Source organism: Salmo salar, chromosome 25 (assembly GCF_965601325.2).
Source record: "Salmo salar chromosome 25, fSalSal1, whole genome shotgun sequence".
NCBI classification, from domain to species: domain Eukaryota; kingdom Metazoa; phylum Chordata; class Actinopteri; order Salmoniformes; family Salmonidae; genus Salmo; species Salmo salar.
Window position 1 is genome coordinate 10,392,760 of NC_138315.1, and position 27,497 is coordinate 10,420,256.

At 41.0% G+C, this 27,497-nt stretch overlaps 2 protein-coding genes across 7 annotated transcripts in view; one reads left to right on the forward strand and one right to left on the reverse strand.

The window, feature by feature from the left end:
• The window catches only part of LOC106586123 (TRAF3-interacting protein 1), a 41,889-nt gene extending 24,684 nt beyond the window's left edge, over positions 1 to 17,205 (reverse strand). For 2 of the 6 annotated variants that reach the window (XR_014382610.1, XM_014173005.3), the window contains exons 1-6: positions 16,943 to 17,204; positions 12,843 to 12,911; positions 7,616 to 7,777; positions 5,775 to 5,903; positions 4,357 to 4,761; positions 4,177 to 4,251 (exon numbers count right to left, since the gene is read on the reverse strand). Coding sequence is in view for 5 of the 6 variants with exons in the window: in XM_014173005.3 (XP_014028480.3) it covers positions 4,177 to 4,251; positions 4,357 to 4,761; positions 5,775 to 5,903; positions 7,616 to 7,777; positions 12,843 to 12,911; positions 16,943 to 17,065 (963 nt within the window). In the remaining variant the exon portion in view is untranslated. Of the gene's footprint in view, positions 1 to 4,176; positions 4,252 to 4,356; positions 4,762 to 5,774; positions 5,904 to 7,615; positions 7,778 to 12,842; positions 12,912 to 16,942 lie in introns of all 6 variants that reach the window. The other 4 variants (XM_045707589.2, XM_045707590.2, XM_014173006.3 and 1 more) reach the window with 4 other exon arrangements.
• A 1,433-nt stretch (positions 17,206 to 18,638) lies between these two features.
• Positions 18,639 to 24,774, forward strand: LOC106586124 (anterior gradient protein 3). Its single transcript, XM_014173009.2, has 8 exons — positions 18,639 to 18,736; positions 19,765 to 19,875; positions 20,256 to 20,319; positions 20,928 to 20,980; positions 23,310 to 23,386; positions 23,596 to 23,659; positions 24,008 to 24,091; positions 24,572 to 24,774. The coding sequence occupies exons 2-8, from the start codon at positions 19,770 to 19,772 to the stop codon at positions 24,619 to 24,621; spliced, it is 498 nt and encodes a 165-aa protein (XP_014028484.1). The 5' UTR covers positions 18,639 to 18,736; positions 19,765 to 19,769; the 3' UTR covers positions 24,622 to 24,774.
• Positions 24,775 to 27,497: the final 2,723 nt, after the last annotated feature.

Sequence of the window (27,497 nt, forward strand, 5' to 3'; positions counted from 1 at the left end):
GGTAGCACAGAAGCACAGAATGAACCATTATCACACTAATAGCAGCATAGAAATAGACTATATTAGCCAGTCTAATATGTTATTGTCCCAATTTTCTACTTCTATGGATGGCACCTTAGCCCTAACCTATGACCATGTGGTACTAAATGGGTTCCATCTTAGCTGTGCCACACAACTAAAGCATATTCAACATCAGTTCAAGGATGTAGCAGTAGTCTATATCCGTACTCAGAAAATGTCAATTTATTTTCCATCTCTGGTGGTATTGTAGAGAAAGATACAAATGTGTGAGATGCGCCCTTAAGAGTTGAGCAGGGTAGCGCCATCATTATTGCTGAGCTCCTGAAGTTATTCTACACAACAAAAAACAACAGCAGTCTTATGACCAACTAAAATGGTTAGTCTTCCCAAGTATAAGTTGAGTTTTCTATTTGATTTTTTTTAGCAAATATAGGCTAGCCTAGATAAATAATGATGAAATTCTACTGAAATACTGGAGTTGAAAACAGAAGATAAAAGCAATAGACTGGAAACTCTCACAAACCAAGAGTGTGCTAAATATAACTAATCTCTCAATGAATGCAGAGTGCTGCAGATGACAGCTGTCTTGGTCAAAGTTGCGGGAAAAAAATCTAATGTGTTCTATCCTAGCAACAAGCAAGGAGTAAGAGCCCTTGAAGTGAAATGAAGCAAGCGAGCAAATTAGCATCTATGCTAACACAAATGCATTTAGAGCAACTACATTACTATTAGGCATGTAGCTACCTCCTGTTCATCATCTTCAGCCTTGGGGTTGAAGGTGAGAGTACAAATGCATTAAGGCTATGACACACACACGGTGTTGGGGCAAGATTATAAATGGGAGCATAAACAAATAATTGACATTAGGGTAGTTGCTAAGGCCAAAACAAAAGTGAACAAAGTATTATTCTAAATGAAAGTAAAAACATATAGCTGCAATAAACTATGTCTAAACAATTCAAAATGTGCCTGGCCACCTTCGATTTAATTTTTTAAATCAAATTTAATGAACCATTTCATTCATTGAACTTGTCCTTAGTTTACTTGCATATTAAGATGTTACTTGCTTCATTTTTACATTTTGTTCAAAACACCTTTTTTTCCCCCTTTATCGATTGGCGTCACTCCATAGGACATTATATCACACCGGTGGACAATATACAACAGGCAGTCACATTTTACAGTTAAAACATAAATAATGACACTTTCGAAAATGTCTGACCGCTGTAAAATTCTACTTTTAAACATCAGTAATGAACACTCATTAAAAGGACTTAAGTGTACTCATTCCAATTGAAGGGCCTCAAATGCGGCAGGTAGGCTAGCGGTTAAGAGCGCTGGGCCAGTAACTGAAAGGTAGCTAGTTCGAATCCCTGAGCCGACTAGGTGAACAAGCTGTCGGATGTGCCCTTGAGCAAGGCACTTAACCCTAATTGCTCCTGTAAGTCACTCTGGATAAGAGGGTCTGATAAATGACTCAAATGTAAAATAAATAAAGGACTCCTGTATTGTTATTTTTCATCACTACCTCCCAGGGTCAGGAATGGGTCATTTGCACACCTAGTGCCTTCTGTGGATGTAGTAGCCGTTTCTTAGGCTCCCTACCCAGAATCAAACCGTTTCCCCGTGGTCACCATTGTATGCACAGAAAGTACCATTGAAAGCTGACAGGGCAGACATTTGAATTACATGTCAGTGCGTCACCAGTCGAGGTTATAAAGTCACCAAAAGGGTCTGTGGTGCCTGAGAGTAGCCAACATTGGTTTTGGGTCTGACCCATGTGCACCGAGTGGGAGGCCCCAACAGCTGATGCCGTGGGAGCCATAGGAGCCGAGGCACGGCTTGATAGGTGTTCTGTTTGAGGGTTTTTGGAGTATACCGCACAATGGAGCCAATGACAGGGTTTGAAAAACACAATGTATCTCTGATGTAGGCGGGTAATAGGGTGACCCCCGTTCCAGGCATCACTGCACTGGCGTGCCATGCCCCGCACCGGAAAACCATCGGAGGAAATCTGAGACACTCAGAGTAAGACCGACTGGGGCGTATAGGAGGCAGGGTGAATAGTCTTCAAAAGAGGCCCTGCCAATGGGGGCCCTCCCAGGGGGACTACATATGCCAATCCGTCAGGGGGAGTGAAACTGATTTGACAGAGAGGGATCAAGGGGATGGATGGTCTAATGCAGGGAGTGAAAACCAGGACTTTGAGGCACCACAGCCAGTCCCCAATATCGGCCTGCACCATCACTAGGGCCAGGTAAAATAACCAGACCCTGCCCAGGCAGCACAGAGAGACCCAGAGGTTGCCTGAGCAATGGTCACCTGCAGGGTGTGAGAAACCAAACATGGGTGAATGAAAATGTAAATATTGCACTCAGAACCACTTAAAATGATCAACATTTATACAGGATAAGTCTAATACAAATAGGTGTTATTTGATGAGAAATACATCTAAAAAGGCAATTATAGAAGTTTATTAATAGGTTATGTCCCCCAGGGTGACAGCTATTTCCTCTGGTGTGTCACCATCTTCAAGTCACACCAAGGGAAAAAAGTTGGCACGCCTGTAGAAATCTCAGGCTGTATTGGCTTTATTGTTAACAGTAAGCTTACCATTTGATTTCCACACATATTTTCATTGCTATTTATACTTAGAATTAATTATTATATTCAATTATACATTCAAAAGACGTCACACCAAAGGACTAAGGAATTGACCCATTTTATGGTAACGGCAGAGAAGTGCAATATTTTGATAAATATTTTTGATAAAGCTCACAATCTGTCCAGAACAGGTGCTCCAGCAATGTCATTCGTACTTTCTCATTGTAAGAGAACCCTCCCCCGCGCAATGGTGACCAAATGGTTCTTTAAATCACAAAAATGTGTCACACCATGTGGACATTGATCACATTTTGTTCTCAAATCTATCAGAACTATTTTGAAATATCGTGGATTTTGAGACTACGGTTTCTGGAAAAAGACTTACACAACATGACCAAAAGTATGTGGACACCTGCATGTCGAACATCTCATTCCAAAATCATGGGCATTAATATGGAGTTGGTCCCAAACGTGTCACAATTTTAACCAATTTATAATTGCCATAAAAAAAAATGTTATAAAATTCTAAAGGGCGTCATGTCAGGAGGCCCAAGTTTATGTTCACTTGACTGAAAATATGAATTAGCTATTTACACACAGAAGTGCCATATATTTCCTTTCACCTACACATAGGGGAGGAATTAGAAAGATAAGTAAAGGAATCCATTTTATTTGGGTCATCATCAGTAAAAATTTTCTCATAGCTGGGATAACTTGCCCGACTGCCATTAATGCCATAAATTGTGTCTTTCACTTGGTGAGGAATCGGAAAGATCAGTTTTAGGCTACTATAATTCTTTGTAGTTTGGTAGTTTTCACTTTTATTCATTTTTTATCACCTGCCCAATGGGGAAACCTCAGAGCATGCTCAACTTGTGGGAATGCTTAGTTCACTTGCCCCAGGTAATAGGTGAACCCTTAAAATCAATCCCTTATCAACACTCTTCTAGATACTGCAAGTCTTAATCTTAATATCCTCCATTAATATAATGAAAAATCTGACATTTTTAAATGTCATGGGTTGACATCACACATTCATATGCTATTGCAACTGCCAAACTGTAAAAACGTTATTTATGTTGTTGAGTTTTGCTTGTCTTCAATGGGACTTGAAGTCACTTTCATAATGTACTGATTACAGTACATTCATTTCCCAAACTACATTTTTACATTTACGTCATTTAGCAGACGCTCTTATCCAGAGCGACTTACAAATTGGTGCATTCACCTTATGATATCCAGTGGAACATCCAGTTTACAATAGTACATCTATATCATTTTGGGGGGGGGGGGGGGGGGGGTTAGACTTAACATGTAACAAAAATACAACCATGGCAAGGACTGGAGTGGCAAGAGAAAGGACTGGAGTGGCATGAGAAAGGACTGGAGTGGCATGAGAAAGGACTGGAGTGGCATGAGAAAGGACTGGAGTGGCATGAGAAAGGACTGGAGTGGCATGAGAAATGTAAGCATTGGTTGAATATGAAAATGACTGAGAATAGTAGATACTGCTCATAGGAGAGAAGGAGGTTGGCGTAATTTAAAGCTTACCGCTGGTTCAGGTTTGGCCGTTTTACTGGGCTCCTCTGGATGGGGTCTGTGTTTTGTGTCCTCTGACGCTCTGGCCTAAACACACACACACTCCTCAGGATCTCATAGAAGCATTGTTGCAGCCACTGTTACATTGAGGACTATTTTGCACAAAGCCACAGAATGACAGACATACTCTACCTTTTTGTCACCCTTCTCCTCCCCCTGTTTGTGTCGGAGCTCTCCCTCCTTCTCTCCCTTGTCTCGCCGTTTATCCCGGTCTAAATCTTTCTCCTTATCCCTCTCTCGATCTCTCCCTCTGTGCGACTCCTTGACTTTGCTCTTTTCCCTGTCTCTGTCCCTCTCGCTATCCTTGTCTCGTTCTCTGTCTTTCTCTCTTTCGTTGTCTTTGTCCCACTCTCGGTCCCGGCTCTTGTCCTTGCCACGGTCTTTGGTACGGTCTCGATCACGGCTCTTCTTTGACCTTTCTCTCTCGCGGTGGCGCTCCTTCTCCTTGTCGCCCCGCCTGCCCTCTTGCTCTTTGGGCAGGTCTGGGTCCTTCTGCTCCCAACCCCCGGCACTGTGCTCTCGGATCTCCTTCCTCTCCTGGAGAAACACACACACACACACACACACACACACCCCCGTACATACACAACAGATGCATTATGTGACCATAGGGACACCCTCAAAACACTGTGGTACCAGGCAAACATTAGCCCTGTATGACAAATCTTTACTTTAGGAGGTTGAAGTTACATACAACAATAATTGAATTTAGTGTATTTGGTCCCAGATTCCTAGCACCCACTACATCAAGGTTGTGACTACAAACTCGTTGGTTGCATTTGCAGTTTGTTTTGGTTGTTTTCTGTTTAGTCCAATAGTAACTGAATGGTGAATGACTGGAGTCATTTTCTTTAAGTGAGTAGATAAGAGGTTTTTGAACACTTCTAAATTAATCCTGATAATGCCACGATTAAGAAAAATCATGAATAACGATGAGTGAGATGCCATTCAGAGGCTACAACAAAACATGCTAACCTCTCATTATTATCAATGAAATGGGGAGTTAAGCATTTTTATGTGGGGTATGATCATCATTATTCAAAACAAACTGGAAATGCATCCAACAACTTCGTAGTCACAAGCTTGATATAGTCATTGCGTGCTATGAATATGGGACCAAATACTACACTTTTGACTACTTTAATAGACAAGTGAATTTGTACAAACACCTATGACCTCTTCAAATGAGGGGACTATATACATGAACTGCTTTCTTTTCTAAAATGGTAACACCGATATCTATGGAAATACTTAAATCCAAAATGATGGAGTATAGAGCAAAATATAAAATCTTTGCTTCACTGTCCAAATAAATACAGAGGAGAGTGTAGCTCAAAGGTATGTCATGGTCTGATGGGAATACATCCTGTCCAGTCTGAATTGTGTGTGTCTGGACCGTATTCGTAAAGCATCTCAGAGTAGTATTGCTGATCTAGGACCAGTTTAGCCTTGGAGATCATAATTAATAAAATTATATGGACAGGTTGGGACCTGATACTATATCAGCATTTCACTTCGAGAGGCTTTGTGGATGAAGCCCCTGGTCTCACCACTTGGTCTCGTTGGCGCTCTCGTCCCTCCCTGTTCTCCTTGTCCTGGGACCGGGAGGAGCTGGCCTTCCCCTTGGGGTCCAGCTTGTCCCCGGCCAGCACCCGCTTCACCGCCTCCTCACTGGACAGCTGGGGACGACATGACACAGGGGACAGACGTGATTGTCAACTTACTTTCAAATCAAAATGTATTTATCACATGCGCCAAATACAACAGGTGTAGACTATACCGTGAAATGCTTGCTTACGAGCCTTACCCAATGATGCAGTGTAAAAAAATTATGATAAAATAAAATAACACAAATAAGCAATATACAGAGAGTACCGGTACCAGACCAACATGCAGGGGTATGCGGTATTTGAGGTAGATACAGTATGTACATAAAGGCATCCACTTCTGCCCTCAGAACAGCCTCAATTCATTGGGGCATGGACTCTACAAGGTGTCGAAAGCACTCCACACAGATGTTGGCCCATGTTGACTCCAATGCATCATTGCAGTTCTTGACACCGGTGCGCCTGGCACCTACAACCATACCCCGTTCAAAAAGCACTTAAAAATGGTATCTTGCCCATTCACCCTTTGAATGGCATACGTACCCAATCCATGTCTCAAGTCTTAAAAATCCTTCTTTAACCCGTCTCCGCCCCTTCATCTACACTGATTGAAGTGGATTTAACAAGTGACATTAATAAGGGATCATAGCGTTCACCTGGTCAGGCTGTCATGGAAAGAGGTGTTCCTAATGTTTTGTACACTCAGTGTATGTAGTCTTTGGAGTATGCATAGAGTCAGTGCAAGATTAAGTTCAACGCAGATAGTCCTTTCTACCTTATCTATATCTTTTCTTTAACTTTGTTTATTGGGATTGAACATTTTTCAAAGTAATGCATTGTAGGAGTGCACATTACTATCACACATCAATCTTTGTGTCGAATTACCTGCCCATCTGCCTGTTCATAATGAATTGAATTCATTTTATTAGAAATATCTAACATAGGTGCCGCAGCCATTCGAGTACAACAATACATAAATTACTGAGGATTAAAAACACAAAGTCTAAATGTATTTCCATTGTGGTCCTTGTTATAATTAATATTGTGCTAGCTAGCTAGTTTACATGCATGTGAACGGTTGTCATGATGATACCCTTAGGGCGGCATGGCAGAGATCCCCTGAGCTCGAAGCCCTTTATTCGAACTGGCTGTCTTCAGGGTCCAATTAAAATGTGCTACAATGTAATTGATCCTCTTCAGATTTCACCCAACAAGCATCATTAGTGTGTGTAAACATGCATGACCTTATCTGGAGCATTTGGTTTGTGTGCACAAATGCACAAACATATGCTCATCATATTTGCAGCAAGTGCTAACTTTTCTTTGCGGCTGTGGCTATGTAAAATATTGTATTTTTTGGCAACTTTGGATGTTGTGGACTGAAGATTCCGCTAGAAATGCACACAAACGTGTCTGCAAATTTGGTTGCATGTGTATGACAATCTGGACAGAGTGTGCGTGTGTGTGTGCACATGCGTCTGTCTGTCTGTGAGGGTGTATGTTGTGTAGTTACAGGTGTGCGCATGTGAAACAGATGCCAATGTGCTGCTAACAGTTTAAATTCCTCCACTGTCCCTGTCCCCATACCATGCTCGAACGAGTCACCCTCTGCATCGCAACACATGTGACCACCCTCCTTGACAACGTATGAACCAATTGAGCTATACAAAAGTTACCAATTCGATATCTCCATCGGCAACATTTCAAGCTAGCTGTGGAGTGAGCTTACAGGCACGTTCTTAACTCCATTGCACATGTACATGGGTCTTTCCAAGCAAACAGACCTTGTTGAGGCAGCACTTGGCGATGGCCTGTAGCAGCTCGTTGGTCCTCTCAGGCTCATGGCCGGCTACAATGCGTGCTGGCTTGGCCGACAGGGGCTCGCCGATGACCAGCATCACCACATCTAGGGCCTTCTGCAGGAACGCTATCTTAGCATCCTTATCCTGCAGGAGAGAGGAAGGATGAGAGGGATTGAAAGAAAGAGTGAGAACAACGGCTTTAGGAAGACCGTCTAATGGGAATGTTTTTTTTCCCCTCGGAGGTTAGCATAACAAAACTGCTTTGACCCGTTTCTTTGCATCAGTTTTCTTGAGTGGATCCTCCATTGATATCAGAGTAAACATGACCACTGGAGAGTTTATGCAGACATGCTTGTGTGAAACCCCTCTTCACCATGTGCACTTGAGGGAAATCTCAACATCGTATAGTTACGTGCCAACGCACAAATGGAACTAAGGGAGTTGCACTGCACAGACCATTCCAAAACGGTGTCCTCATCTGTTATCCATTTCCAGATAAGCACAGTTGAGACCACAACCTAAGCTCCATGCCAACAGTGTAACATTAAGCTGGCCACTAACTTAACTTATAACAAGCTCTATCTCCATTCAGCCCCTGAGCTCTCCAGGCCCTGTATTTCACAACACAGCTGATATTCAGGCCTGAAAGAAAAAGCAGTGAACGGGCCAGAGCCAAGAGTACAGTCGCACCCCTAAAAACAAAACAACTGTCACAAGAAATTCTCTCCCTGGTATATAGAAAATACCAGAGCCCTGAAGAAAGCTTACAGAAAATTGGAAAGACGCTCCAAACAAAGTCTTCCGAGTAGCTTGGAAAGTCAGTACCGTGCAATATCGAAGAGCCCTCACGGCTGCTCGATCATCCTTTTATTCCAACCTAATTGAGAATAAGAACAATCCTAAATTTAGTTTTGATACTGTCGCAAAGCTAACTAAAATGCAGCATTCCCCAAGAGAGGATGGCTTTCACTTCAGCAGTGATGAATTCACAAACTTCATCGACGAAAAGATCATGATCATTAGAAAGCAAATTACGGACTCTTCTTTAAATCTGCGTATTTCTCCAAAGCTCAGTTGTCCTGAGTCTGCACAGAACTGCTAGGACCTAGGATCAACAGAGACTATCAATTTTCTTAATCCTGTATCTCTTAACATATTCATGAAAGTAGTCATGGCCTCTAAACCTAAAAGCTGCATACTGGACCTTATTCCAACTAAACTACTGAAAGAGCTACTGCCTGTGCTTGGCCCTCCTATGTAAAACATAAATTACTCCCTATCCTCCGTATGTGTACATAACTCACTAAAAGTGGCAGTAATAAAGCCTGTCATGAAAAAGCCATACCTTTGACCTTGAAAATGTTTTTAAAAAAAGAACTCCTATTCTTCTCAATTTAAAAAAAAAAAAAAAGCTGTTGGGCAGCAACTCATTGCCTTCCAGAAGACACATAATGTATATGAAATGCTTCAGTCTGGTTTTAGACCCCATCATAGCACTGGGACTGCACTCGTGAAGGTGGTAAAATACCTTAATGGCGTCAGACCAAGGGTCTGCATCTGTCCTCGTGCTCCTAGACCTTAATGCTGCTTTTGACACCATCGATCACCACATTCTTTTGGAGAGACTGGAAACCCTAATTGGTCAACACGGACAAGTTCTTGCCTGGTTTAGATCTTATCTGTCGGAAAGATATCAGTTTATCTGTGGATGGTTTGTCCTCTGACAATTCAATTGTAAGTTTCAGTGTTCCTCAAGGTTCCGTTTTAAGACCACTATTGTTTTCACTATACATTTTACCTCTTGGTGATGTCATTCGGAAAAACAAATGTCAACTTTCACTGCTATACGGACAACACACAGCTGTACATTTCGATGAAAACCCAAAATTGCCTACCCTGGAAGCCTGTGTTGGAGACTTTTTTTTTTTTACCATTATTTATTTAACTAGGCAAGTCAGTTAAGAACAAATTCTTATTTTAAATGACGGCCTAGGAACAGTGGGTTAACTGCCTTGTTCAGGGGCAGAACGACAGATTTATACCTTGTCAGCTCAGGTATTCGATCTTGCAACCGCTCTACACTGGCTTCCTGTTAAGGCTAGGGCTGATTTTAAGGTTTTACTGCTAACCTACAAAGCATTACATGGGCTTGCTCCTACCCATCTGTCCGATTTGGTCCTGCTGTACCATACCTACACGTACGCTACGATCACAAGATGCAGACCTCCTTATTCTCCATAGAATTTCTAAGCGAACATCTAGAGGCAGGACCTTCTCCTATAGAGCTACATTTGTATAGAATAATCTGCCTATCCATGTAAGAGACGCAGACTCGGTCTCGACCTTTAAGTCTTTATTGAAGACTCATCTCTTCAGTATCTCCTATGATTGAATGTAGTCTGGCCCAGGGGTGCGAAGGTGAACGGCAAGGCAGTGGAGCGACGAACTGCCCTTAATGCTCTGCCTGGCCGGCTCCCCTCCATCCAATGAAATTCTCTGCCTCTGACCCTATTACGGGGGCTGAGTCACTGGCTTACTAGTGCTCTTCCATGCCGTCCCTAGGAGGGGTGCGCCACTTGAGTGGATTGAGCCCATGTGATCTTCCTGACCGGTTTTGCGCCCCCTCTGGCTCTTGCAGTGGAGGAGATCTTCGTGGGCTATACTCAGCCTTGTCTCAGGGTAGTAAGTTGGTGGTTGATGATATCCCTCTCGTGGTGTGGGGGCTGTGCTTTGGCAAAGTGGGTGGGGTTATATCCTGCCTGGTTGGCCCTGTCCAGGGGTATCGGACGGGGCAACAGTGTCCCCCCCGACCCCCTCGTCTTATCTATGCTGCAATAGTCTATGTACCAGGGGGCTAGGGTAAGTCTGTTATATCTGGTGTAATTCTCCTGTCTTATCTGGTGTCCTGTGTGAATTTAAGTATGCACCCTCTACTTCTCTCTCTCCCCCCTCTACAGTGGTTATTCCAGTAAAAGTTGCATCATACTGCAGCACACCTTGCGGGCTGTCGCAGAATTCTATGGCACGTTATTTAATTGTCAGCCATGGTTACCATTAACACTAGTTTGCCACCAGAGGGCATCTTTGAGAAGCATATGATAGCCTTCAATATTGGCTGTACTAGAGAATTTAAAACTTTTTATGTAAGAACATAGTATATGGGATTGATTTTAAGAAATGTAGCTTAATTAATTTAAGTGTTTCTATTCCAAGAGGATATGGCGCTGTACAACGTAATGGGCAGGAGTAGGCTACAGTCCTAAAAGCATAACATTTCCACACCCTAATTGGAGTCTAACCAATACCCAAACAGAGATTCAGTGAAAATAAAAATCATTGATTTATCAAGACCAATCCCCATGCTTGTCTCACAGCAGTGTGAAACAGTGCTGAAATAGTTGACCACAGCGGGTAGGCTATTGCTTCAAATCCTATTGCTTCTAACTTCAATATGCTTTTTAAATAAATAAGACCTATACCACTTTTAACAGCACATTACTCAACACTAGTGAGACTCATGTTGCCTACGGTAGCCCTACACTATATCACCATTTTTTTTTTGTTATGACGTGACTCTCCGCCAATAATTACATTTAGAGGATTCTAAATGAATAGCTAAGGGCCATTCTTGAACATGGGGTAAAACATTTACTAATTTGTAAATAAAGCCAGTTTGTTATTTAGAATTATTTATTTCTGTTTTTAGAGAGGGAGACAAACCAAAAGCCCACCATCACCTCATGGGTCTCCTGGTCGCGGCCAGCACGGGTATCGAACCAGCATCTGTAGCAACGCAGTTTGCACTGCGATGCAGTGTCTTAGATCGCTGTGCAATTCTGTTAGGAAAATAAGGCGCTGTACAATGTGATCGTTTCCACACCCTAATCAGCAGTCAAGACAGTTAACGAAACTTGAGTGGACTTATGGAAAGGCTCTGTAAGACATATTATATATCATGGTTCGTCAACTAGGTTTGGAGTCGGGCCAAATTTTTTCTGAGCCAAGTCGGTGGGCCAGAAAATAATAAGTATATAATATTAGCACAATTATTTGGCCTACACTACAAATGTAACATGTTTAACACATATGATTAGTACATAATAAATACAGTGACAAAATTATTTTCATCTGATTACTCTCATAAACACGTCACTGCTTTCTATGTGCCTCTATGCCTTTTGAATTACAGGTTATATAACTACACAAGCTGTTTTGGGTTACACTAATCATGTCATGTAATGGCTGGATGTTTTTCCACACCCAGGCAGGGTGCTGGAAGTGATGCACACACACAGATAAGTATGGGCAGAAGCACACTTCAGTGAGATGATATCTATCCACTTAGTGTTAAAAAGGCCCCGGCTAATCAGATAGTGAGTGTGATTCATTCCCAGCTCACAGAGCAATCACTGTATGAAACAGGCCTAAAGGTTTCTATATGAGTCGGTTTGGCTGGCGCCTAGTCGAACTGAGCTAGCCGAACGAGTTCGCTTGCATACTCCCTTAAAAAAGACCTTGGCTTGAAAAATGAGAAGAAAAAAAGAAATAAATAAAAATACATGTAAAAAATGAAAAAATATATAATTGTTGTTTTTTTTTTAAATAGAAAAAAAAATAAACAAATTTAAATTTAAAAATAAAAAAAATAAAAAAAAAATCGGCAATAGTAACCGTTTGTCCATTTTCAGACACCGTAGCCAGTACACACTTCCTCAAAATTATTGTAAGATAAAACAGATTCCTTGAGTTGACGTTTTTGCCATGGAGATAGCTAAGATGTTTGATGTAGGATTTCCCAAGTAATTATTTTTCTTCATGTAAACAGGTCGTCTATTGTTGAATGAAAACAAACACTTCATTGAAGAATCCCTACTGTTGACCAATGAAGGGGCATAGACTTCGACTCCGAAATTGTTGTGAGCATGACCACCCGAAAAAAACCTTTCAGAAGACGGAAACATCACAATTTTGGCATAATATATGAACGAACTGTTCTGGTTGGGAAGCACGTGGACACGTTAAGAGCTAGGCTATGTATCATTTATTTTATAATGACTGTGAAATAGACAATAACTCATTAGATCTGTCACAGTGCAGTATAACAATTAGGTCAAAGCAACATATTCATAGGCAGGGGGCCTACAAGATTTCAGTCTGTTCTGGTGTTTCACAAATTCCTCCAAGTGATCAAATGGAGAAAATGTCTTACCTTTACATTGTCTGACTTCATCTCAGTCTCTGCATAGAGTCCCTTCATGAAGCCAGTGGTCCGGATCACCTATAGGAGAAAAGGTTAGGATACATTGCCAAATGAGGCAGCGGTTAGCCACTATATGGTTGTAATTATCAATGCAGTACAGCATGACTGATTTTAAGGCGAATCATTTTGAGCCTATTTATTGTGGAGCGAAAACCTAATAAATAGTCAATTCAATTATATTCAATACACGCATGCTAAATTCAGTGGTCTGTAATTAACCCTTTGCTTTGCCCCCTTGGTTACTGTTGCAACCTCTGACAACATTTTCACAGAAAGCTCAAATTCCCATTCAACCACTGGAAAGATCCCCTCACAATGATCTCAAACTGTGTTTCTATTAAAACACAGATGACCCCTTGCTAAATCAGGAAACTCCTGGGTATGTTGTGGTGGGCTGTCATAGCCCTCACCCTCCGATCCAACAGGTCCCAGACGCGCTCAATGGGATTGAGATCCGGGCTCTTCGTTGGCCATGCCAGAACACTGACATTCCTGTCTTGCAGGAATTCACACACAGAACAAGCAGTATGGCTGGTGGCATTGTCATGCTGGAGGGTCATGTCAGGATGAGCCTGCAGGAAGGGTACCACATGAGGATGTCCTCCCTCTAACGCACAGGGTTGAGATTGCCTGCAATGACAACACGCTCAGTCTGATGATGCTGTGACATACTGCCCCAGACCATGACGGACCCTCCACCTCCAAATCGATCCGCTCCAGAGTACAGGCCTCGGTGTAACGCTCATTCCTTTGACGATAAACGCAAATCCGACAATCACCCCTGGTGAGAAAAAAACGTGACTCGTCAGTGAAGAGCACTTTTTGCCAGTCCTGCGAGGACGATCAGCTGTCCGTCCTGTATCCCTGTAGCGTTGACTTAGGCGTCTCACAGTTTGGACATTGCAATTTATTGCCCTGGCCACATCTGCAGTCCTCATGCCTCCTTGCAGCATGCCTAAGACACATTCACGCAGATGAGCTGGGACCCTGGGCATCTTTCTTTTGGTTTTTCAGAGTCAGTAGAAAGACCTCTTTAGCGTCCTAAGTTTTCATAACTGTGACCTTAATTGCCTACCGTCTGTAAGCTGTTAGTGTATTAATGACCGTTCCACAGGTGCATGTTCATTAATTGTTTATGGTTCATTGAACAAGCATGGGAAACAGTGTTTAAACCCTTTACAATGAAGGTCTGTGAAGTTATTGGGATTTTTAGGAATTATCTTTGAAAGACAGGGTCCTGAAAAAGGGACGTTTCTTTTTTTTGCTGAGTTTACCTAAAAGGGTCCTATAATTCAAAATCAAATAGCTAAAATATCTTTAATGCGATTTAAACATGAGCTTGTCCGAGATGTCGGACTCGACAACAGTTGCTATCCATTGGAGCACTGCGATTGGTGCCCTAAATTCTGAGGTGGGGCTTAGCGAAGGGTCAATTGCATCATCCACGCAAACACACTTATCAAATATGCATGAGCATATACTGAACGGTGAGAAACTTCACTGAAGGAGGAGAGAGAGAGACTACCAATTGAATGGGGTTAAGAGTGTACTCAGCTCTGCTGCTCGTGGGAACAGCAGTGGCCAAAAGCAACTTGAATGACCTATAAGACAGACTTGCTCAGAGAGTGTGTTGTGTCCAGAAGATGGTGTAGTCTTGCGCAGGTGGATCTGTCAGTCTGCTCTGCCTGGATAATCTTTGCTGAGCCTGGTATAGCCTGTGGCACAGACCCAGCCACTGGCAAACCTTCTAGCGAGGAAGCCATTCTCACAGCATCACACCCTATGTTCATACAGTGCCTCCAGAATTAATCATATCCCTTGACTTATTCCACATTTTGATGTGTTACAGCCTGAATTCAAAATGATTTCAATTTGTTTTCTCATCCACCCACACACACAATACCCCATAATGGCAAAGTGAAAACATGTTTTTAGTCATTTTTTTGGGGGGGGGGGGAAATATAACACAGAAATATGTAATTTACATAAGTATTCACACCCCTAGGTTAATACTTTGTAGAAGCACATTTGACAGCGATTACACCTGGGAGTCTTTCTGGGTAAGTCGCTAAGAGTTTTCCACACCTGGATTGTGCAACATTTGCCCATTATTCTTTTCAAATTTCTTCAAGCTCTGTCAAATTGGTTGTTGATCATTACTCAACAACCATTTTCAGGTCTTGCCTAAAATCTACTTGAAAATCTAAGTCAAAACTGAAACTCGGCCACTCAGGAATATTCAATGTGTTCTTGGTAAGAAACTCAAGTGTAGATTTGGCCTTGAGTTTTAGGATATTGTCCTGCTGAAATGTGAATTAATCTCCCAGTGTCTGGTAGAAAGCAGACAACCTGGATTTCCTCTAGGATTTTGCCTGTGCTTAGCTCCATTCCGTTAATTTTTTTATCCTGAAAAACTCCCCAGTCCTTAACAATTACAAGCATAACCATAACATGATGCAGCCACCACTATGTTTGAAAATGTGGAGAGTGGTACTCCGTAATGTGTTTTATTGGATTTGCCCTAAAAATAACACTTTGTATTCAGGACAAAAAGTGAATTGCTTTGCCACATTTTTAGCATTATTACTTTAGTGCCTTGTTGCAAACCATATGCATGTTTTGGGATATTTTTATTCTGTGCAGGCTTCCTTCTTTTCACTATATCAATTAGGTTAGTATTGTGAAGTAACTACAATGTTGTTGATCCATCCTCTGTTTTCTTATATCACGGCCGCTAAACTCTGTAACTGTTTTAAAGTCCCCATTGGCCTCATGGTGAAATCCCTGAGTGGTTTCATTCCTCTCCGGCAACTGATTTAGGAAGGACGTCTGCATCTTTGTAGTGATCATCCAAAGTGTAATAAATAACTTCACCATGCTGAAAGGGATATTCAATGTCAGATTTGTTTTATTTTTGCCCATCTACCAAAAGGTGCCTTTCTTTGCAAGGCATTGGAAAACCTCTAGTCTTTGTGGTTGAATCTGTGTTAAAAATTCACAGATTGACTCAGAGACATTACAGAAAATTGTATGTGTTCATTCATTCATTCAAAAATCATGTTAAACACTTATTGCAGACAGAGTGAGTCCATGCAATTTATTAAGCAAATGTTTACTCCTGAACATATTTAGGCTTGCCATAACAAAAAGGTTGAATACTTGACTCAAGAACATAAAAAAAGTATAATAATTTATTCCACTTGGAGATTATAGGGTATGGTGTGTAGACCAGTGACAAACTGTAATCCATTTGAAATGCTGGCTGTAAAACAGCAACATTTGGGAAAAGTCTATGGGTGTAAACACTTTCTGAAGGCACCATTTATGAGGGCATGCCCCTGCCTGTCCCATGGCCCTGCCATCATGATACTTGTTATGTCAAGTACAAATTACAATGGATCTCCTTTTTATATTATTTGGGCTATAACAAGCAAGCACCACCCTTCCACAGTGCCATGCCTTCATGTTGCCATCCTAACTAGTTAGTTAGGGAAGACAGACCAATTCCAAACAAGCAATCCAGCTGCATTTAGGGATAAGCTCATTGACCGTCACCGAGAATAGAAGGTTAGGAGGACTCATTTCATAACAGGGATGACAACCTCACAACACTTTGGTGACAAAAATATGTAACTATACCTGCTAGCTAACTAGCTAGTTAACGTTAACTAACGAGTTAACTAGTACAGGGGCAGACATTTAATTTGTTATAGGATAATGTTTTAAACCGTTTCATGAGTAAATAGCCAGCCAATTAGCAAATAATTTCATATTTTTGACATAGATACAGTGAAAAGTCACATTTCCCGGCGCCGCGACTTGGTTTTGTTTACTAAACCAAGCAGACAGGAGCGCCTAGCAACGAAAAACGACGCTGATTTGATAGCTAGCTATTGTTACGTAAATTGGCTAATTATCATGACTCAGTCTCAATGCTGAAAGGTTAGTTGGCTGGTTTTAGCAGGGGATAAATGGTAGCTAGCTATCAAATCCAATCTAACTAGCAAGAACTCTTTGTAGCTAGTAGCCAATGTTAGCTAATCACTCACCTCACTGAATATGTCGTGCAGATACCTAAACGGCGGTTTGCTGAGCAGTTTTTCAGTAAGCGGCGGTTTCTTTATAACTTTCCCTAAAGTGTCTTGGGTCTTTTGGGCCACTGACCCGTTCATGGCAGCTGCTGAAATGACAAATTCCCCAAAGTTATTGATAAAAACAAGACTGTTCTTCAATCAACACTCCTGTCGCTATGTCAATAGCATCCCATCCCACAATGCATCATTAATCTGAAATGCGCTTGTGCTAAATAAGAGATACTGGATGTAATGGCGAGATGCTTGCGTCTCAGCCCTAACAGTGGGGGCGGGACAACTCCGAAATAAAGTGTTTTTTCTCAAAGTTGCCGGGATTTCATGTGCAGTGGCGACCCGTCATTCAGGGCAGGTGTGGCTTTTGAGCCCCACATTTTTAGCAGGCTTGCCTGTTTTGCATGTTATTTTGGCATTAATATGTGTCACGTATCAGTTTGCAAACAATGTAAAATATAATATATATATATATATATATATATATCATTGCGTTAATAAAGCCGCATACAAACATGGTCTCTTTTTAGTTTTCTTGAGTAAGGCAGCTCCAAAATGCAGGTGTTTCAGCCTAACTCAATGCTTTCTGTGGTGGTGGGGCAAGCCAGCAGAAAATACAGAGTGTTGCGCCGTGATTCGCTCAGTGTTCTGTCACTCATGGGGACACTACGTCACCACCAAGTCTAAGGGTAGACCAAAAAAATTCTATCCCCTTGGGTGCTGCCATAGAGTTATATTAGAAGTGCTGACCCAAAAAGGCTCAAGGTCATTGGCCCCAGATAAAATTATATCAAATCACTTTATGTCATGTCAACATCATAGTTTCAAAATCTCAGTGAGCAGTCATCATCATGAATCAATTTGACAATCTACTGGCAAATCCTTTTTAATCCTTGTCATATGAAGAGAAATAATGAAGAGAAATTATAGATAAAATGTATCGGTGCTCATCGGCCATTGGACATAAACATTACACAACAAGTTGGGAATCGCAAATTCAACAATGAGTGGTTTGGAAGGAATCAGTGGCTAACTGCAATCGTTGCAAAGCAATCATTAGCCTGCTATTCAGTGGTGTGGCTGTGTGGTCCCAAGTTTAAGATTAAGGGTCTCTTTTCCTAGTTGAAAATTATAAACATTCAACATTGGCCATGCTGTCAATGAAGCATGATTTGTGACGTGCTCAAAACAACTTAACTAGGAACTGCAATATCTGACTTTAGTGAGTTCAAGACTACTGCGAACTCGGGGAAAACGAACTACGACTGGGAAAATATGTAGGTGTGAAGACTGTGACAAGGCACTGGATTTTCAGTTGTCTTGTTTGCTAAATTAACAAATGAAATAGGCAGTGGCATGGTGTACAGTATATAACCATAGAAGCACTATGACATATGCCTCATTGCAGTCATATTTAGGGCTTATTGGGGATGTGCCTTTCAGGTAATTATTATTGGCAACCCATTCCATGAGAGTGAATGTCATTCCAGCTCATCTCTTCAGTTATATTTGATCAAATATGACTAACCCAGTGCACTGCTTTCTATGAATTCTGATGGTGTTTAAAAGTTCAGGCAAAAATAAAAATGTCCTGTTTGGAACACTGTCAAGTAGAGAGAATATATATATATATTTTGGATAGGCTTGGCTCCCCATACCTGTTTGGTGAGTTCTGTTGTCTATAAAAAGAACTGCAAATCAAAACCAAGTTACTGTCAGCTTGGAGATACTGACACACCTCCTATGCCTGTGCAATAGGTAAGAAATCAAAATTATTGAACATTTCTTAGTGGAAACTTGTAATATTATTGTGTTGACTTGATGCAGCATTTGCATAACCTGGTTGGTGTGAAGGCCTATCTCTGTCAACATTCAATCATGTTAAACCTTCGTTTTACCTTTGGCAATTTGGCCGAAGAAGAAACAGACTGACACCAAAATCAGTTGTTTGAAGTTACGCATACATTAATATGATTTGTGCAAACTCTAAAATACAGTATACTTGTACAGGGTTTTATTTTAGAATTTAAAAATACTAATAGACAAATGACAAATGTCATAATCGAGAACAGGAGTAGTGTGAGGAAACGTGACACACATAACCAAACAGGTTTGGCCTGTTTTACTAAGCATGTACGAATATCTCTACTATTCATTTAGGCACTTGTATTGAAATAGGCCTCCCCCTAAATGGCACAAGGCAGGTGTTTCTTGGAAGGGGTTCCTTTTTATGACACTTGACTTTTATATGGTCAAGGCTAGAGTTATACTGTAGGTTGATACATTGCTATGTTTTCATTTGTAAAGCCCTTTTACAAAAAGTCGAACCATACCTAACATCATTACTAAACATTAGACTTACGAGTTACCACACCCGGTCTCAAGGATGGCTAACTTAGAAAATTCCTTTGGTCTCTACTGAGTTTGGTAAATCAGCTTTTAGTTTTCTTGCACCTTATTTGTGGAACGATCTTTAAAATGTTCTTAAATTTGATGTTCTGGTGCCTCTAGGGCAATTCAGAAAGCTGATTGAGGACCTTATTACTCATGAATGTGTTTATTTTTTATGACAGTGTTTTTCTTTCTGCTTGCAATTTGTATTGCTATTTTGATGTGTGCATTTTCTGTAATGTATGTAATTCAGGGCTCATCTGTAAAAGAGACCTTGGTCTCAGTATGACTCCTTGGTCAAATAAAGGTTAACTAAATAAGCAATAAACATTAGTATTACATGTAAGTATTTTTGAACAGTTTGACTAGACTGCCTCCTCTTCTCTCTACCTCAGAACGGATGACAACCATGTATCGCTGGTCTCTCTTTGCATTGCTCTTTGTCACCTGTATGGAAGTTTCCCTACAGAAGAAAACAAGGAAAGGCCCTCAAACTCTCTCAAGAGGTAAGAATTATGTAACAATGTATCCTTGCCCCACCGCTAATGTCTATTTGAGTTTACTACACTCAGAAAAAAAGGGTTCTTCAGCTGTCCCCATAGGAGAACCCTTTTTGGTTCCAGGTAGAACCATTTTGAGTTCCACATAGAACTCAAAATGGAAAGGGTTCTACATAGAACCCAAAAGGGTTCTATCTGGAACCAAAAGGATTCTACCTGGAACAAAAAAATGATTATTCAAAGGGTTCTCCTATGGGGACAGCTGAATAACTCTCTCAGGTTCTAGAAAGCACACTTGTTTCTGAGTTTATGAAAACAGTTCTCCATCCCCATTACATTAACACCAAATCTATTCATTCTGATTTCCATCCTCAATTTTGTCTCAGGATGGGGAGATTACATTACCTGGGTCAAGACCTATGAGGAAGCCCTGATGACAATGAAAGAAAGGTAAAACAAGATTAGACAAAATACACAAGACATCAAATTGCAATTGTGTTGTTTGGTTAGTGGCATATGTTTGACAATTAGAGCAGTCTTTCAAATGTCTGAGAGTGAAACATTTCATTAAAGCTATCTGCTTATGTTACAGCCATATCCTCACAAATAATATATTACAATTGACATTTCAGTCAATTATCAGACGCTTTTATCCAGAGTGACTTACAGTTAGTGCATTCATCTTAAGATAACTAGGTGAGACAATCACATATCACTGCGCCCCATTAATTCAACGTGTCCAATTAAACTAATCAAACTGTAACGGAAATCCTCATATTTATTATATGGTTGCATCCCAAAATGGCACAGGCACCATATTCACTAGACAGTGTACTACTTTTGACCAGGGCGCTATCAAAAGTAGTGCACAGAATAGGAAATAGGTTGCCATTTCGGACACACCCAGCCTATTTGTTTTCTTATCTCCATAATGACACTAGGGACTTAAGTTTGGTACAATCCCAGAGATGTTGTACTTCTCTGTAAGCACATCTAACCACTACTTATTATGCAGTGGAATGTGTTCTTGTTTTGTCTGTGTCCTCATGTTCCCACAGTAAGAAGCCTCTGATGGTCATTCATCACATGGAGGATTGTCCTCATAGTCAAGGTAATACTGCTGTGCTTTCATACTCACACATACAGTACCAGTCAAAACTATGGACACACCTACTCATTCAAGGGTTTTTCTTTATTTTTTAAATTGTAGAATAATAGTGAAGACATCAAAACTATGAAATAATGCATATGGAATCATGTAGTAACCAAAAAAGTGTTAACCTGTTAGGGCTAGGGGGCCGTATTTACACGGCCGGATAAAAAATGTACCCGATTTAATCTGGTTATTACTACTGCCCAGAAACTAGAATATGCATATAATTATTGGCTTTGGATAGAAAACACCCTAAAGTTTCTAAAACTGTTTGAATGGTGTCTGTGAGTATAACAGAACTCATATGGCAGGCAAAAACCTGAGAAGATTCTGTACAGGAAGTGCCCTGTCTGACCATTCCTTGGGCTTCTTGACTCTTTTTATTGAAAACTTAGGATCTTTGCTGTAACGTGACACTTCCTACGGCTCCCATAGGCTTTCAGAACCCGGGAAAAATCTGAATGATGTAATTCCAGCCCCTGGCTGAAAAACATTAGCGCCTTTCGTAAGTGGTCTATCAGAGGACAATGAGACTGAGGCGCATGCACGAGGTGACCCCATGTTTTTATTTTCTCTCTCTTTGTACTAAAACACAGATTCCCGGTCGGAATATTATCGCTTTTTTAATGAGAAAAATTGCATAAAAATTGATTTTAAACAGCGGTTGACATGCTTCGAAGTACAGTAATGGAATATTTAGAATTTTTTTGTCACGAAACGCATTGGGCGCGTCACCCTTCTTTACCCTTTCGGATAGTGTCTTGAACGCACGAACAAAACGCCGCTATTTGGATATAACTATGGATTATTTTGAACCAAACCAACATTTGTTATTGAAGTAGAAGTCCTGGGAGTGCATTCTGAGGAAGAACAGCAAAGGTAATAACATTTTTCTTATAGTAAATATAACTTTGGTGAGGGCTAAACTTGGTGGGTGTCTAAATAGCTAGCCCTGTGATGCCGGGCTATCTACTTAGAATATTGCAAAATGTGCTTTCACCGAAAAGCTATTTTAAAATCGGACATAGCGAGTGCATAGAGGAGTTCTGTATCTATGATTCTTAAAATAATTGTTATGTTTTTTGTGAACGTTTATCGTGAGTAATTTAGTAAATTCACCGGAAGTTTGCGGGGGGTATGCTAGTTCTGAACGTCACATGCTAATGTAAAAATATGTTTTTTGATATAAATATGAACTTGATTGAACAAAACATGCATGTATTGTATAACATAATGTCCTAAGATTGTCATCTGATGAAGATCATCAAAGGTTAGTGCTGCATTTAGCTGTGGTTTGGGTTTATGTGACATTATATGCTAGCTTGAAGAATGGGTGTCTGATTATTTCTGGCTGGGTACTCTGCTGACATAATCTAATGTTTTGCTTTCATTGTAAAGCCTTTTTGAAATCGGACAGTGTGGTTAGATTAACGAGAGTCTTGTCTTTAAAATGGTGTAAAATAGTAATATGTTTGAGAAATTGAAGTAATAGCATTTCTATGGTATTTGAATAACGCGCCACGGGATTCCACTGGCTGTTACGTAGGTGGGACGAAATCGTCCCACTGGCCCTAGAGAAGTTAATCAAATGGTTTGCGCGTAGTGGGACTATCATTTGTTTTTCAACAGGACATTGACCCAAAACACACCTCCAGGCTGTGTAAGGGCTATTTGACCAAGAAGGAGAGTGATGGAGTGCATCCACAATCACCTGACCTCAACCAAATTGAGATGATTTGGAATGAGTTGGACCGCAGAGTCAAGGAAAAGCACCCAACAAGTGTTCAGCATATGTGGAAACTCCTTCAAGACTGTTGGAAAAGCATTTCTCATGAAGCTGGTTGAGAGAATGCCAAGAGTGTGCAAAGCTGTCATTAAGGCAAAGGGTGAACACTGTGAAGAATCTCAAATATAAAATATATTTTGATTTCTTTAACACTTTTTTGGTTACTAAATGTTTCCATATGTGTTATTTCATAGTTTTGATGTCTGAACTATTATTCTACAATGTAGAAAATAGTAAAAATAAAGAAAAACCCTTGAATGACTAGGTGCGTCCAAACTTTTGACTGGTACTGTACTTCATCTAACCAAAGGGCCCAACCAAGGTCTTTGTTGCCTTACAGTTAGTCTCGTTGTACCAACATTTCTTTAGACATTATCATTTGTAAAGGCTTGTATGACAAAAGAATAGCAATACATACAAATTCTACTATTAGGATAAAGTGTGTTGAAGTTAAAGGTGAGGTTTTCACTGACTATCATTCTGTCACACTTCCTTCCACAGCTCTGAAGAAGGCGTTTGCTGTTGATAAAACCGTACAGAAAATGGCCCAAAAGGATTTTGTTATGCTCAATTTGATTGTAATTGATTACATTTTTTTTAATTCAACATACACTCATTGGAAGCAATGAAATTATATGGTTGTAACCATATCCCAATCACATATTGTACATTGTATTATGCATTTCATTATTTCATCACTTGGAGGTAAATGTTCGAATTTAGATGCTAAATAGATGATAGTTGATTAGAGATGTATATTTTGATGTCCTTTTGATTTCTTTTTCAGCATGAGACTACAGACACTAATCTGGCAGCAGATGGCAACTACGTCCCAAGAATCATGTTTGTTGGTGGGTCTCTTCTTCTACCATGCCAACTCACTTAGGAAATAAATCACCACTTATTCTGAATCCCCAACACATCACTCAGGTCCAAAGCTTGCTGTGAGATCTTTGATGTAACTGTATTCAGTGCCTCGCATACATTTATTTTAATCAGTAGCGATTTGCCTAAGAACCACTAAATAACTTACAGTACATGTGGGTCTTGATCAAGGGATCAATGTAATTTATGGGTCATCATAGTGTTAGAAATTGAATAGTATGAATAAAGCATTACAATCTAGTTATACCTACATAATGATGTATTATGTTTTGAAGCTTTGGCAAAGTCCTCCAAAATATCTCTCCCCCCCACAGATCCATCCATGACCGTGCGTTTAGACCTTGTTGGGAAGTACAGTAATCGCCTGTACACCTACGAGCCGAGCGACATCCCACACTGTGAGTGTGCCTCTTCTTCCCTAATGAGGTCCTATGAGAGTCAGATATCCTTCTGTTACTTGGTTCTACTCTTTCTTCCTTCACCTAATTCACTAACTAGTTGAGAGGAGAGAGTTGGGAGATACAACCAATAAAGCATTGAGATTGTTTAAGGACAATTCTTAGAGGGAGAGAAGGTGGGTGGGTAAAGGGGTGGATGAATACTTTATAAAGGTTTTACTTGCTCAAATGAAAAGCTGAAAAGTGAAAGAAGGATTATTATTAGTCAGAAATTAAGCAAATGATTACTCTAATTGCTCAAAGTGTAAAATAATTAATTGTTTGGTCCACTACTATCAGAACAACATAAAGCAAGGTTGGGCAATTTAAATTCAGTCAATTCCTGAATTGAATTCCAATTATCTTCCTGACATGAAATGGAATTTACCACTTCCCTGGTAAACAGATTCTTACCCAAGCTTCTTGTCCCTCTCTCCATAGTGGCCAAGAACATGAAAAAAGCCAAGCTTCTACTGAAAACTGAACTGTGACCTCACAGCCTTATAAACTGTACCAATAAGCCACTGGGCCCTTCCCTGTCCTGGGATCAAGAGCAACAACCAGAGTGGTTCACTGAGTCTTGGACATTCATATGTTTACACAAAATGTATACAATAGATGATCAATAAAGATGAATGACAGTGTGCAGTGTACTGAATTTGTTGATGTTCATTTGCTTTTGACTCCAAAGCTAAAACAGACAAAATATATACATTTAACGTTATATGGACATTCTCTGGGAGGGTTGTTGACATGACTTAATTGTTGCAGAATGCAAAGAATACAAACATATTCAAATATGAATTTAATAGATTGAAGACTTATCTGCTCAGTGCTTAATAGATTTACAATGAGGGCATGGACAGTGAAGCATTTTTTCTTTTGGCTCTGTACTCCATGAGGTGAATGAATCGTGAATAAGGATGAGTGCGAAAGTTACAGATGCACAAATATCATACCACCAAGACATGCTGACCTCTCACCATTACAATCACATGGGAGGTTAGCATTTTGGGGGGAATATGATATTTGTGTGTCTAACTTTCTCACTAATCATTATTCATGATTAATTCAGTATTATCTGTAATCATGGTAGCATCCACATTAATGTTGAAGTGTTTAAAAACATATTATATTCTTATTTGCAATAAAAGTGACTCCAAAATGACACAATACATTATTTACCATTCACAAGCTTGATGCAGTCCATTAATCACATAATTTCCTGTTGAATGAGGAATGAGGCAGCGCTCGGTTTCTTGTTTTGGAAGTGTCTGAAAGTGTTCTATTGGAAAAGTTTGGTTACTAGCTAGATACCTTTTGATTTTGGATCCTGCTGCACCGTTGGCATCAGATGCTGGGACCGCTGCGGTCTGTTCGCGGATCATTCCGTCCGAGGGTTAGCTGTCTATAAAGCAAGCAGGGTTTCCTTGAGGGCTTGAATGCAGCCTGAGATTGAGTTAGCCCTTGTGGCTTTGAGCGCGGATTTTCCCAGGCTTGTGGCTGTCTAGATCCCAACTGTTTGTTGGTGTTCCCATCTTCCCTGTGACCTGCCCTGTCTGGAATTGTGGGGAGTAACAGCGTAGCCTACGTTGCTACCATGACAAAGACCAAAGCCGGTGGGAGTACTGTTGAGGACAGTGGTGTCACTATCGCAGTTATACAAGCAGTTGTTACAACAAGAAAATAGCTTCAACTGTTGTGTCCAAATACTGGTGAAGTAAACTAATTTAAAAAATGGACGACCTGACCAGAGAGGTCCAGGACCTGAAGAACAGTTTGCAGTTCTCCCAGGGTCCGCTCGATGAGTTTAAACAGGAAAACGGCAAGAAGACAATCTGTAAATCATTAAGAGAGGACATTAGTTCTGTATGTGAATCCATGATAACAATGACAAAGAAATCAGATTATCTTGAGGGACAATCAAGGCGGAACAACATTGTTGTAGACGGAATTGCAGAATCTCCACATAAGCCATGGATGTAGGACAAAGTGAGGGAAATGATCTTGGAAAACTGTAAATTGAGATTGAGTTGAAACGCGCCCAAAATACTGGAAAACCCACCACCGGCCCACGTGACAGGCCCAGGCCGATAGTTGTCAAGTTCCTGAGGTTCAAGGACAAGGTAGTGGTTCTGGAATGAGCCAAGAACTTGAGGGGAACATACATCTTCCTCATTGAGGACTATCCTGAAGCTGTGCGCCAGAAGAGAAAATAACTTATCCCGGCCATGAAAGCTGCCAGAGCACGTGGGGACATTGCTTACATTCGAATGACTGTCTCATTGTTCACCCTCCCTCCGAAAAGCCTGGAAGAGATGAGAGAGCCAAGCCTATGGGTTCGTAGCTTTAACCCCGCAACACACACACTTACACACACCAACTGATGAATGGACGGCTAAATGTATGTTTTTGTTTCTCTTGCTTTGTTCGCTTTCGGAAGGGATGACTGGAAGGGATGAGAGCACCAGCTGTTCCGGATGACTGTCTGATCACTGTCTTCGTAGCCGATGTCAGCAAGACCTTTAAACAGGTCAACATTCACAAGGCCGCGGGGCCAGACGGATTACTAGGACATGTACTCAGAGCGTGCCCAGACCAAATGGCAAGTGTCTTCACTGACATTTTCAACCTCAACCGAAGTCTGTAATACCTACATGTTTCAAACAGACCCCCATAGTCCCTGTGCCCAAGAAAGCGAAGGTAACCTGCCTAAATTACTACCGCCCCGTAGCACTCACGTCGATAGCCATGAAGTGATTTGAATGGCTGGTGATGGCTCACATCTACACCATCATCCAGGAAACCCTAGAACCACTCCGATTCAAATACAAACCCAACAGATCCACAGATGATGCAATCTCAATCGCACTCCACACTGCCCTTTCCCACCTGTACAAAAGGAGCACCTATGTGAGAATGCTGTTCATTGACTACAGCTCAGTGTTCAACACCATAGTGCCCACAAAGCTAATTACTAAGCTAAGGACTCTGGGACTAAACACCTCCCTCTACAACTGGATCCTGGACTTTCTGACGGGCCACCCCCAGGTGGTAAGGGTAGGCAACAACACATCTGCCACGCTGATCCTCAATACGGGGGCCCCTCAGGGATGCGTGCTTAGTCCCCTCCTGTACGCCCTGTTCACCCATAACTGCGTGGCCAAGCAGGACTCTAACACCTTCATTAAGTTGGCCTGATCACCGACAATGATGAGACAGCCTATAGGGAAGAAGTCAGAGACATGGCAGTGTGTACATACCAGTTGAGGTATAGCATGTTTTAACCACTCCTTTGTAAATGGTAGATTATCAGACACTCAACAAGGTCTGATTTCATTATTACTGAAACAGGATACAAGTGGGA

Bases quoted from the DNA above. Each gene is read 5' to 3' on its own strand.
- LOC106586124 (XM_014173009.2), top strand. From the start codon at position 19,770: ATGACAACCATGTATCGCTGGTCTCTCTTTGCATTGCTCTTTGTCACC. The intron at 20,320-20,927 runs GTAAAACAAGAT...ATGTTCCCACAG, and splicing joins CTGATGACAATGAAAGAAAG to TAAGAAGCCTCTGATGGTCA. The intron at 23,660-24,007 runs GTGGGTCTCTTC...TCCCCCCCACAG, and splicing joins CCCAAGAATCATGTTTGTTG to ATCCATCCATGACCGTGCGT.